The sequence below is a fragment of the Trachurus japonicus genome, chromosome 9 (genome assembly GCF_045865225.1).
Source record: "Trachurus japonicus isolate A0001 chromosome 9, Traja_1.0".
Classification (NCBI taxonomy): Eukaryota; Metazoa; Chordata; class Actinopteri; order Carangiformes; family Carangidae; genus Trachurus; species Trachurus japonicus.
The window spans coordinates 28,569,257-28,582,709 of record NC_140915.1 but is presented as its reverse complement, the minus strand read 5'-3'; the positions used below and the strand labels follow the sequence as shown (position 1 = coordinate 28,582,709).

General features: G+C 41.4%; 1 protein-coding gene across 9 annotated transcripts in view; it reads left to right on the top strand.

The window, feature by feature from the left end:
* trpm3 (transient receptor potential cation channel, subfamily M, member 3) overlaps window positions 1-13,453 on the top strand; it is a 138,466-nt gene that overhangs the window by 26,383 nt on the left and 98,630 nt on the right. For 2 of the 9 annotated variants that reach the window (XM_085787142.1, XM_085787139.1), the window contains exon 1: window positions 5,854-6,572. The exons of 6 other annotated variants lie outside the window; for them this stretch is intronic. In XM_085787142.1, the coding sequence (XP_085643268.1) occupies window positions 6,483-6,572 (90 nt within the window). In that variant the 5' untranslated portion in view covers window positions 5,854-6,482. Of the gene's footprint in view, window positions 1-5,811; window positions 6,573-13,453 lie in introns of those variants that run through there. One more of the 9 variants, XM_085787137.1, reaches the window with a different exon arrangement.

Sequence of the window (13,453 nt, the reverse complement as noted above, 5' to 3'; positions counted from 1 at the left end):
TTTCCGATTACCATTACAATTTTTTTGTGAAATGGAGCAAATATAGGAAGCCTTTTTGACAGTGTATATCGGGACCATGTCTTTTGCGATTTTTCCACCTCCTTTCGGTCTTGTCATATGGTACACCACGTGAAAACGAAACCGGCAAGGTTACTTGCTTCAGAGTTGGTGGTGGTGTTTTAGCCGCATTCGTGTTCTCTTGTGCACTTCGCTCTGCAACACACTACTGACATTTCGCTACGTGGTTTTCTATATTTTCTTCTTTAACTCCAAATTTTCACAATTGAATGTTCAATTCCATCCTCTCCTCTCTGCCTCAATGCCAGACCTCTCTGTTTCATTACTTGCCACAGTTCAACACCCTGACTTATTGTAGGCCTATTCATATTACACATCTTGTATCGGCCCTTATGCTCATTATGAGCCTATTTATGTTAGTTATCCAACTCTCCTGCTGTCCTTGCTCTTACTTTCCTCTTTTGTCCTATTATTGTCACTTATTTGTCTCTTCCCAAACATGAATACAAAGCAAAGCAGAAATAACAGCTATGGTAGGCGAAAGATAAGGGCTTCTGGTTTGGGACTGGTGAAATGTAGAATGTTTTAAGTTTGGTAAGACCTTTATCAAAGAGCTGATATGAAAGTCACAAAAACATTTTTCATTATTTGAAACTCCTCAGATTAGACTATATACTGAGAAAAAGAGGATGATGGATCTATAGAGTAAAATTTACTGATAAGAAACGACACAGTGTTAAACTGTGATAAAGGGTAGCTTAAGTGACTACCATATGTACAGGTCATTACTTTTAATTAGTAAGCCCACCATCTTCTCAGTCTGTTACCTCTGGCTTCACTGATAACGCTGCTGTTTGTCAACAGTCGTTTGCGCCTGTCGATAACATTTAGCAGAACTGCTGGAGGCCTTAAATGTCAGAGCTGAAAAATGTGGACCTAATTTCAGGGATGTGATGGCAGGCACTTTATGCAACAACTTGTGAGACATGAGTAAGTTCATTTAGAAAGCTAAAGACACATTACAGACATTTTAAGAGGCATTATACCATAGTGGGACACATCTGATCGATGATTGGACTCTAAACATAGTGGCTCACTATGACTGATTGTGAGAAGCAAAAAAATGTAGACAAAACAGCATATTTTATGAGCTATATTGTGTATGTGAGTGTGTGTCTGCTTGTGTGCAAGCAGTTCCATCCCGCAGGCTAATAATCATTGCCTCTCTCCAGATGGAGGAGTGTACCCGACTCAGCAGAAGTCTTCCTGCTTCCTTAGGGCAAGGAAAGTAGGGGGTAGTAGTGTCTGTGTAAGTGAGTGTGTGTGTTCACTTGTGTGTTTGAGTGCATATGGAGGGAGGTATTGAACTGTCACTTACGAGAATCCTCTAGGGGACATGGATCACATAGAGAAGAGATAGAAGAAGCCAAATTAGATAAAGACTTTTGGCACCATCAATCTACAGCCGACAGCTGTGTTAACACATACCTTCAGTCACTTATTTTACTAAAAAACGGACAATGTGTAACTGTGCGAGTCCATTTGGTAGATAGACAGTGGTCTACGTATAACACTTTACGGTACCACATATACTGTAGGCTACCAATTCACTCACCAAAAGAAGTACATTACTGTATGGCTATCATAAAACGTACACAAGTGGGCAAGTCTGGAGGCTGTCTCACGAGTAATACCATTGTTCGGAGGAACTATGCAAGATTTTTTACCTTTACTATGCTACATTTTTACCTGAATTAAACAGCTGTGGAGTAATTGTGATGTTTAAATAAATGACTTATAACATGTTGTGAGGGAGAATGGTGACTCTGCCTTCCCCCTAGCGTCTCTTGGCCAAAAAACAACCTTGCAGGATCTGCACCTCCGACCAGGTTTAGCAAAACACCTTTTAAATGTTATGAGTCACAACAAATAGGAATTGCATCAGCAATATACTCATGTCAGATGGTTGCCTTTCTGTAGAAACAAAATCTTCACTTCAAACGAAGCGTCATGGCACATACACATTTTTTACAGGTAAACTGGCACAACTTCATATGCTGCATCTGCATCTATACTGTACTTCACACAAAACATTTAAATGTATTTATTTAATCTAACTTTACTGTTCTATAGTGTGTATTGCCATAATTTCATAAGAGACATCTAGGCGCATACAGTACTTGACACATGCTTCATTCCAGTCTTTCTTCGTCAGGACACTTTTTCACCATATTGTCAGGGCTCCAGTTGAAATGCTGTGTATATATGCATATAATCACTGATCTTCACTCTTTAACAGGAAGTTTTTGCACAAATACTAGCAGAGATGATTCACACTCTCTCTGGAGCTCCTGCCGCTTGAATGACAGGTGGAAATGGGCTCCTTTTTCACTCCTGTCACAGTGCAGATGGGTGATGGCACAAGGTCTACCTGTAGCAGAGATGTCTCGGAGAAGGGACAGAGTATGGAACAGAACACCCACTCGGTCTTATTACCCATAAATGTGCTTGCACACACTCATTCACTTACAGATGATGAAATGTACAGTTTCCGCATAACTGCTTATGGATTCTGGGTAAATTATTCACACTGATGTGCACACACATTCTTACATTTCCATAATACCACATAATTTCACATCTACAGGCACTAAGCCAAGTGACTTTAGTTTGCACATTAATCATGCTATGAGTACAGGGCAATATCTGCTCAAGTTAACAATTTGAAAATTCTTGTGTGAAAAAAAAAATCAAAAAGAAATGCCATTTACCTCAAGTGCATTTCGCTCTTCGATAACCATATAACACTCGTCTGAAAATGTGAGTTGCAAAAGCGTGTTTGGATATTTATTGTATTGCTTTCACCATCTCGTACAAGCTGCAAATGCTGAAGCACTCAAGTAATTCACAGTAAATTGCCTCCCTCACCAGCCAAGTTAAGCCTCCATTGGGAAATGAATCACTATGAGAGGTTTAAATCTCATCTTGTTTGGTCTTGTTCTATGCCAGTGTTTAATGCCTTTTAATGTTGTGATAATTAGTGTAGCCAAGAAGAGTGAGAGGATCAAACAAACGAGACACTCCGTCTGAGGCAGGTGTTGAACTGATGCCCTCTGGTGGTTGAAGTATGAATGTTACTTTGTTGGCAGGGGGATATTACAGACTTGTCCTCTTGGACCCTGGCACATTTTGTAATAAAAGGTAAGCATTCTGATATTATGGCAGTAAGATCCCCCCCCTAAAAAAAAAACAAAAACTGGCAGTTTGATCATAATTCACTGTTGGTTTTGTAGCCTTATGGCCAGAGTCAGGAGTGAATGTTGGTGCTGAGGCTGACATGGAGATTGTGCATTAGAAGGCTGCCATCTAGAGTCAGGATGCTGGCAGTGCAGGGTACTGCACCGAGCTGTAGATGTGTTTGCTGAACTATTTATGGGGTGAGATGAAGAAGTGTGATGCGAGCAGGATGGGGGGACAGGCACACTCTCTCACCTTCCTTTGCCACCACCCCTGCCTCCCACCAGTCTCTCTCTCTCTCTCTCTCTCTCTCTCTCTCTCTCTCTCTCTCTCTCTCTCTCTCTCTCTCTCTCTCTCTCTCACTCTCTCTCTCTCTCTCACTCAAACACAAATCTCCACAGTGACTAGCTGTATGGTTGACAGGCACATCTCCCAGAGGTCTTGGAGGTCCTCAGGGACCCAGTGGTCAGTGAGGTGGATATTCTTAATGTCAGTCCATGACTGTCAGGGCAAAACACCTACTAACAGTGAGGTGGTGACTCGAGAGAGCCATTACGCCTTTTACTATTACTGTAGAGTAGGGTCATCTACACTGTCATCAATGTATTATAAGATGCAGTTTGAGAGCAATGTGGTGATGCATCATTTGTGTTGTTTGATATTGTGTTGCATTGCAGCTATTGTTTTTCCTTTTTAATCTAATGGAGAAAAACACTCAGTTCAATGTGAAATGACTCTTGTTCTTTATTTTGCTCCCAGGATAACACTGACAGCTTGTCTCTCCTCACTGAATGAGATCGTACATACAACTCATAAATTTCCCTCAAGGTTCTGTTGTATGAAAGCTGGCACTTAAGGCAAACTTTGTATTCCATGTACATACATAGGCTTACCTTTTGTCTGCGCAGATTTTATACCACCAAGGCAGAGCACGTGTTGCACAGGTAGCAGTAGATGTTTTTTGGTTTTTATTGCCTTTTGATTGACAGGGCAGTTAAAGAAGACAGGAAATGGGGAGGCATAGAGAGGCGGAATGACATGCAGCAACGGGCCACTGGGGGAATTGAATCGGTGCCGGCGAGGGCTGTTGCCGCTGCATATGGGGCACCTGCTCAAACCAGTGAGCTATATGGTGCCCCAGCGTTGGATGTTTTAATGCTAAATGCAGCTGCATTTATTTTGACAATGTAATCAATTTTGATACAATAACACTGTGCATTACATCTAACAGGAGACATCATGTGTTGTCATTAACACCTCTGTACCCTCAGTGGTTTTATCTCTACACCAGAGGACCAGATCACATCCAATCACTCTCCCACCAGCCTGAGCATGCCAAAACAATCGCTAAGAGAGTTGTTAATTTGTGTTTTTCATATTGTTTGTTCTGACAAGCATTGGGGTGTTGAGTGAATATTGTCAATTCGATAGAGACAAACAGTCTGAGTAATTAGAAATAGAAATGAAAGCAAACCAAATTCAAATACCTAAAGAGAATAAGTAAAAGTAAAGAAAGCCAGCCTGTTTTTGTCAGTGTGTGCTTCATAATCAAGCATTCAAGCCTTTGAGTGCTGCAACTATGCTGATAAGGTTCACCATTGTTTATAGACTCCAGGTTACTGTTACTGCTCTGTGAATTGTTGTAGGCTAACAGCATAGTAAATTCTCCTTGTGTCCCAAGACAGCAAGAAGAATCAAACAGCCTTCAATGATTTTTCTTTTTGATAATTTCAGGTTTTTGTAGAAATAGATGACTAAAAACATTTAACCTATGAAGACAAATCAAACTGAGATTAATACAGGAGGGTTGACACAGTCAATTAATGTTAATGCTTCATGCTCTTAAAGATTTCCTTTCCGTATTGCTTGGGTAAAACAGTCGCAGAATGTAACAAAGAGGTTCATTTTTGTCATCTATAAGTCAAAGACACCAGTCACGGTTGAATACACTTGTAATGTATTCAGTCCAACGATGCTATTTTTAGTCTTAGGAAAAAGGGAAATAGCGTTTTAACATTCATCTCAATACAACAGACTGCATTGCATTTGAAGGACATTTAAATTATGCTAATGCAGTATGAAAGTCACACAGTCCTGTTTTAGGGTTCTTTAATCACTTTAGAGCTTTTTAAGCAAATAGGTAAGTAGGTCGTGCCCCTCTCCGCTGCCACGGCACCAAGTTGTTTAATGTGCTTACGTCTTTGAGCTCCCTCTGAAATCACTCTATAAGACAGAGATTTGACTCTGCTTTACACATTTCCCTTTTGCCCACCACACAGTGCCTCATCACATCCCTTCCCATTCTCTCCATCTTCCCCTCTCTCTCTCTGTCTCTCTCCATCCCTCCTATTTTTTCCTCACGTGCAGAGGCAATTTTTTTCTCTTGCATCCGTTCCCCAGTGTGTCAATTTCAGCTTGTTTATCAATTGTATTGGATTTTATTTTGTCTCCCCCTCTCTTTCTCCCCCGCTCCCTCTGTCTCACTCCTTTCCATTCTCTCTCTCTCTCTCTCTCTCTCTCTCTCTCTCTCTCTCTTTTTCTCATCTTGGAGACAGTAGTGTGCATGCAGCCTCAAATCTAAGCCGCTGCCTGTCAGCCTGCTCCGTTTATGCGCTCTGCGCTGCTCTCGTTTCCTCTCCTCTGTCCTCTGCGCTATACTGCACTGCACTGCACTGCTCGTCTCCCCTCTCCTCACATCTCCATCACTCCTCCTTCTTTCTCTCTTCTTTCTTTTTCTCTACCTGCATCCTTCTCACATTACAAGCTCTTTTTCTCTGCTGTGCACTGCTGCGCTCTGCTCTGTTGTTTGGGAAAATATCACACTCTGGGTTTTTTCGCGCCAGAGCTGAGTACACTCCAGCTACTGGTGGAAGAGGAATCAGATGATCCTGGTGCTCCAGGTTTGGCTTGCCTTGAACTCTTTGGATCTGTGTGGGCCGCGTTGGAGAAGACGGCACAGAGGGAGGGGAGAGGGGGCAGATTGCTGCCCAGGTGAGAGCTTCATCTGCTTGGGGAAATAAAGGCTGGAAGGTGGTGGTGGTGGCGGCGGCGGTGGAGGTAGTGGTTGATGGTTGTTTGTCGAGGGTCATGCCCTGGGACTTGCGTGCTTTTCGGCAGTTGGAGTTGGAGACCCTCTCCCATTTTTGCCCCCCTAGTGGGGCAGCATTAATCCTGGTGCCGGGGAAAGCCGCCAGGCACCAGTGGCTGCACCGTGAAGAGTGGGCACCATGAACCAGCTGGACGCACCACGGCCACTCAACTGGACCATCAGAAAACTGTGCCATGCAGCCTTCCTGCCATCTGTACGCCTGCTAAAGGTAAAATCAAACAGGGAATGGAAGACTGGGAACGAAAGAGTGGGAATGAACTAAAAAAAAATAGATGCCCAGGGAGATGCATTGTGAAATATGTCAGGCAGCCCTCCTGCCATGATGCTGCTCTCTAAAGGAAGATGAGTAGAAAGAGGTGTGAGGATACAAAATGAGTGCTGGAGAAGCTGCAACGCCAGATCTGTGGCTTCCTTCAAGTGTACTTAGCACAGAATCTGGAGGCTGTAAGGCGAGCATTAAGAAGGAATAGATGCAAGGTTTTAGTCCAAAATAAATTTAAGTGTGGCAAACAGCCAGTATAAAACAACTCTGAGATGAGAGGATAGAAATGGAGATGCAATGAATCGGGAGCGCGATAGTAGAGATAGGCAGTGACAAAGAAAGTGTGAAAGAGAAAAAGGAAAGATTTATGAAGGGTTGAATGCAAGAAAAAAAAAAGAATCCAGAGAGAGAGCAGATGAAGGAGGAGATGTAAAGAGAGTGAGTGGATTATTGAGGTCCAGCGTTAAAACAGCAAGAGGGCAGCACGTAGGGTAAAGGTAAAAGCATGAAATATAGTTAAAGTAAGCAAAAGAAATGAGAGAGGGGAAAGCACAAGGCAAATGGTTAATGAGAGAAGCAGGATATACAGTATGAGAAGATTGGATTTGTAAGCAAGTGTGAGGAAAAGTGTTACACTGGAATACTGGGCAGGACTGGGGAGATTTAGGAGGAGGTTGATGTACAACAGCAAAACCCAGTAGGCAGATGTTGAAAAGTCTTCCACAATACACCTCAAAGTAAAGCCTGTGTATTTTGTGCACCTGTATGTTGTGTCACCAGAGCGGAGTTGTGGAGCGGTGCTTGTGAATGGGTGCATATTAATCTGTGTATCTCTGCATGTGTGGGTGCATTTGTGCACATTTCTTATCGCCTCTGTAAATCCATAGAGCATTTATAAGGCTTGTTTACAGACATTTGTAGCCTCAAACCTCATCTTTATTCATTCATGTGCTTTTATAAGCCAGTTACAGGCACTCTGCGAGGACTATTGTTGGAGGTCTTGAATGCCTCTTCTTCACTCTCCTTTGATCTGGCTTTATCAAAGTGTCTCACAGAACAGTGTCGCTGTGATGTTGAACCACACAACCAGAGTGCCTGGGCTCACATGTCAGGCATTTGCATTTGTATAGCTTTGCTAAATGAATATCATTGTAATCCTTGATTAAATGTGCATACAGTAGGATCTGTTTGAGCACTGATATGTGTATGTCTCAGCATGCACATGCTGCAGTAGCTCACACGTGAGGATCTTTACTGTACATGAGGATGCAGTTTTGTCACTAATGTTATGCATGTGTTTTAGAGCATTCAGGGCACTTCAAATGGTTGTCAATGTTAAGCTCTTACATTGCACCAATTAACATTTCTAAATTCTAAGTGAGTTGATAAGTAACTAATTATTAACAATTACATCTACTCCAACATCCCCCAAAGTTGAAGTGAATATACACCAATTAGATTCATTTTAATATCACTGTTCTCCCTGAGCTGGATCTTTGAGCTTCAAGATTTGAATAGATGTCATCAAGTTAGACGCTTTGGATGCTCTGTTGACATTGAACGAACTAAACGACTGAAAGTGATGCCCTTAAAGGGGAATTGCCGTTTTTCATTTACTCACCCAGATGATATCATCCAGGTCAGAGGATAGAAGGTCAACCTACAGAACCTGGATGTTGATAACTGCTAACCCCGGACTCAGAGGGGACTAGCACTAGCGTATCATAACAAAATATTGGTGAAAAGAACGAGTTTCGCGGCAGATAATGTGTTATTTAGAGGCTGCATTCCGTTGCCCCATAGACTCGCATTATGTAAGGGATAATGTATAGTTCGGAGGTTGTTATGGAGAAATAAACCCCGACAGGTTGTATGGAACCCCGACGCGAAGCGGAGGGGTTTCATACAACCTGAAGGGGTTTATTTCTCCATAACAACCGACCAACTATACATTATCCCGCTTAGAACACGGCCTACAACTAAATCATTCAATAATGTAACACAAAATAATGATAAAAAGAGATTTTATTCATGTAAAATTAGACCGTTGCTCGGGACGCCGCTCTGACCAGCGCAGCACAGAAAAGAGAAACTATGCAGGATATTTACTTTATGTTTCATTTTTACCGTCATTAAATAGCTTCGGACTAATAGTGATGTTAGATAAACGACTTGTAACCTGTTACAGGGAGAGTGGAGGCTCCTAAGTTATTTCCACATCGTGGCTGAAAAGTAAACTTGCATCAGAACTTCTGACCGTGTCACAGCTCCTCTCCTCTCTGTAGCTCCGCGACACAAACGCACCCCATAATCTCTTGTTTATGACAGGTACGACTACACACAATACATCGTAACGTGTATGGTAATCCATCGATCCACTGATTGATTATCAAAGGCTTCAAATGCACGAACGGGAGGAGGCTCAGCAAAACAGCGGCCGTGACCGGACATGCAGAGTCGGCCGTTGCTATGGAGTCCCTAGCAACGGTCCGCTCAGCGGTGGTCTATCGAGAAATAAACACCGCAGAATATTGGTGATTGACCAATCAGAATCGAGTATTCAAGAGAGCCGTGTTCTAAATGGATATATGCGGCTCTCGGCTGGATCTAATTTCGTCGGAACGACTTGTAATGACACCAAAGTTATCTGGGTGAGTAAATGATCATATTTTATGCTAGAAAAATGGCAGTTCCCCTTTAAATGGATGGGGTGATGATGACGGTGCCAAAATAAGTTTTAATTGAATGTAGGGCTCCCTGCTGTGTAACAGGAATGGATTTAAATGTGCCCAACCCATATTCCCATCCCATATTCCCACTGTGTCCAAGGACCACTTATGGAACAGCTCCAGAATTAACAACATCATTACCACCGAGCTGTCTTTTTGTTTAGCTCCTGAGATACTTGCCCAAATAAGATAAAGATGAATTGAAAAAGGTTGTGTGAAATGTCACTCTGGGCAAGGGTTGAGGTCGTGTACACATGATGGGTGAAGCTACATAGGATTATGGTTGCTGAATCTGTGTTTACTGTATGTGAATCCCCCTTGGGAGACGTCAGACTGTGAGTGTGAAATTAATCTAATAGGCCTGTCATTACTGTTGGAAATTTCTGTATGACAAGTACTTTCCTCTAATGTCCCTCTAACTTATTACCTGCCAACTGCATACGCGTGTATGCATTTTGAGTGCGGCTACAATTTACAGGCTGACAGAGATGTTGTTCTGTCCTTCTTGTGCAGGCAAACATGTCCAACAGATAGTGTGTGCATATTTGTGTGTAGGTGTATGCTTGTGACTGTGCACGTGTTGTTCTATATGTGCATTTATAATGCAGTGGTCTAGGCACGGTTGATGTTGCAGCAAACATGTACACTGCAAGCACCAGTGTGTGAGCACATGATTCAAACCCTGTGGTCGGCTCAGTGTGGCTCCTAATGAGAGCTAAAACATGTGATATTAAATTGTAAATAGGGAAAATCCACCAAGAAATTCCAACCATACCAACCAAACTAACCTGCTTTCATGATTCATGCAGTTAATCAAAAACCTATTACCAGTTTCACTGTCTTCTTAACCCTGCTTCATTACTCTTAAGTGTAGGCTACACACAGTTTATTGTATGGGCGCTTGAGATGGACCTGAAGCACGCTCATTTATTGATCATTTGAAGATAGAATTTTCACAGTGACAAAGTCCTGTAGCCCATAGCATTGATGTGTAGTTGATTGTTTGGCTGTTTGGCTTCTTATCCATTGGAGATCCAAGATTAGGTGATTGTGTGCGTGTATGTAGCAAATGTTCTTCAATGGGAAGATATTTCAATATGTTTCAGTCAGTGGTCTTTTTGCCTGTTTGTCGTTTATTTCAGCTCAGATATTGAGTTCTGTGTCCATGTTTGTCTTCTCCATTGTTAATGAAGTGTAATTGAACATGATAATATAGCGAACACATTTGTTTTAGTTGAAGATGTCACCAGAATATTTGTTTTAGTTTATAAGGGAGTTGTTGCAACACTAACACCGTCTTATTAATGATCTTGGACTGACAAGGAATCAAATTTGTACCGACATAGGTGTTCAACAAGTAATTCACTTCATTACAACAGCTTCCTGACCTTTAAAGTGACAAGCAATTGGTCAAATGCCATTTCACAGAAGACTAATGCCTCTATTAGACTAGGGGGGGCGTGTTTCCTGAACTAGGACACATAAAAAGGAGAGGGAGCGCACCTGGAGTTTTACTCTGCTGCATGTGCTCTGTGTCTAGCCAGAAAGCCACCCAGAAATAGAGTCATGCAGGTTTTAGTTTGCGGTCCCTTTCAATCCTTGCTGCTTTCCTTGCTGTCACAGTGGGATAAAGTGTGAAATGGAAACTATCTCGGACAAAGAATTGGAAATGGGAAATCTGTTCTTTCATACTCTCAACTTTAATATTTAATTCACATTCAACAAAATTCTATTTGTTCCAGTCATGTACCTTTGTAGTGTCTTTTGCTTTTTAGGATCACAGCTGCACACTGCACACTCTGCACATTTTACTCCACTGTGTGCATCTTACTTTTTATCACCAAATTTATTAACTTGTCTTAACTGCCTCCTATCTATCGGTTTTAAGAGAATTTTCTTTCACCCACAGAGGACATCAGATAGTTGATACTGTTCTGTACCTCTGCAGTGTTGTGCAGCTCCAAGTGTGCAGAAGTGTGAGAAAATTCTGCATACAGCAGTGAATACAATAATTGCTTCTCTCCATGAAGTTGTACATTTTCTGCTCTTCATCTCGTATACCTTCTATCTTTTCGTGTTCTGTCCATCTGACTTTTCTTTCATCCTTTGTTACAATCCTTTTATTTTGTCTCTCTATTCCTTATATTCCATTGCTTCCCATAATCATAGAGCATAGACAAGACTTCATCTTATGCAAAATACATGGGGGAGAGGATGCTGCTACTGAAAAAATAAATATATCTCCCTATTGCTAAAAATAAATTTCTGTTACATAAAAAGGTCAACTGTTGCAGTGCTTTATATCTTCTAGTTCAGCTGTGAAAGGTGAATATGTATGTAAGTGACGCCGAAATCTTACATAATAACGTTGATAAAAATCATCTATTTTTTATGCAAGTACTGATACAATGTGCATTATTACCAGGGAGCAAAGTACATGTTATCACCCATAGGTGGCACCACCCATTTTTTTATCTACAGTATACAGTAGGAGACAGATACAGTAGATCTCAGTATACAGATAGTTGTGGAACTAATTAACTTTTCAAATATGTGCACTTCTTTGCATATCGCATATTCTTGAATTGAGACCACAACTCAAAACAAATGTGTCATTTTTTAATTGGAGTAGGAGAGGGTCTTTGAAAATGATACAGATGTTGCTGCAGCCCACCAGCCAACAGTATGCACCTCATTGCATATTGTCTGATGGTCTACCTAAAAAGTGTCATATGGTATATGTAGTATATAATATATATTATTATGATATAGTGATGGGTCAGTTAAATCAGTTTAATGTGATATCGACTATCACCGGCACCTACCCTCGCATAACATGAAAATAATTTAGTATCAGTAATGTGGAGGGAATTAAGCATGACTACTGTAAAACATAGCTGCTCTCCAAATATTTTGTGTGCTGTTCACTGATATTTTGCAGTGTATTGGAGGTCAGTCTTGTTTCACAACAACCCCACACTCTTTCTTACTTCCACACTTACTGACAGATCCCAATGTGTTGACAACAAATGCTACTTGAGTGTTGAATGAAACTGGAGGAAACGTGTTGACACACACTCTGGAAACATGTTCTCTCACTCGCCCTGCTTTTTTTCTTGGTATTTGTTATGTGAACAGAAAGCCTCAAAGCCTGTGTTTTTTTAAGTGTCAGTGAACCAGAAAATACCGTATTTATGAGATTTCAATTAAAACATTATCTCATTAATGAGCCAAAACGAGAACATAAGCTGCCAATTAGCACCTCATTCCTTTTATTGGAGCACACAAAGGCTGTATGTTTACTATTTGGCACATTTCCACACAACATCATAGGAAGTGAAATACCCTGTTTGCAAATTTGTCTTTTATGCTTTCTCAAATATTTGATTCATTAAACAGGAAACCATCTCACGGAAATCATGTGTTGTAATGTCCCCCCCCCCCCCCTCCGCGACATATTTCTAAATGCATTTGTACTGAATTAATGCAACAGATAGTACAGAATGACTTTTCCTAACAGTCAGCTGCTGAATCATTTATGAGTATCAATGCTGAAAGCTGAAAGACCTGCATTTTCAGAATAAATGTATAATTTGACAAACCACTTCTGGGTTTCACTATGGAAATCTTCTCGCACACTAGTATACAAACATCAGTGGCACACATCCACCTACCCACAGCTCCCACCTTGTCTTCAAAGCCACAGTATCTCCGACATCCATCCAGCAGTAGTATTATGAACTGTGAACACTGACCTTTGACATGTGAACTGCCAGGGGGAATTATACTGGTGATGGAGGGCTGTTTAATTATGTATAAGGACAATAGGTCATGGATTCTCCCATCTCTCCTGTATGAACACTATACAGGCATTGAATAGTATAGTATTGAACGATAGATGGATAAAAAAAAATGCTGTAAACATTGACAGTTATTGCACTTACATACTGCACTTGAGGGAAAAGATGTTTCTCAGGTTGTTGGTCAGTGTGACGACCGTTGTGAGGTGTGTTGAACAGGGAGAGTAACTGTGAGTGGGGTCTCGTAATGTTGTTGTTGTGTTTCTGGAGGTGGAATGGATGTCCCTCAGGTTTGGGG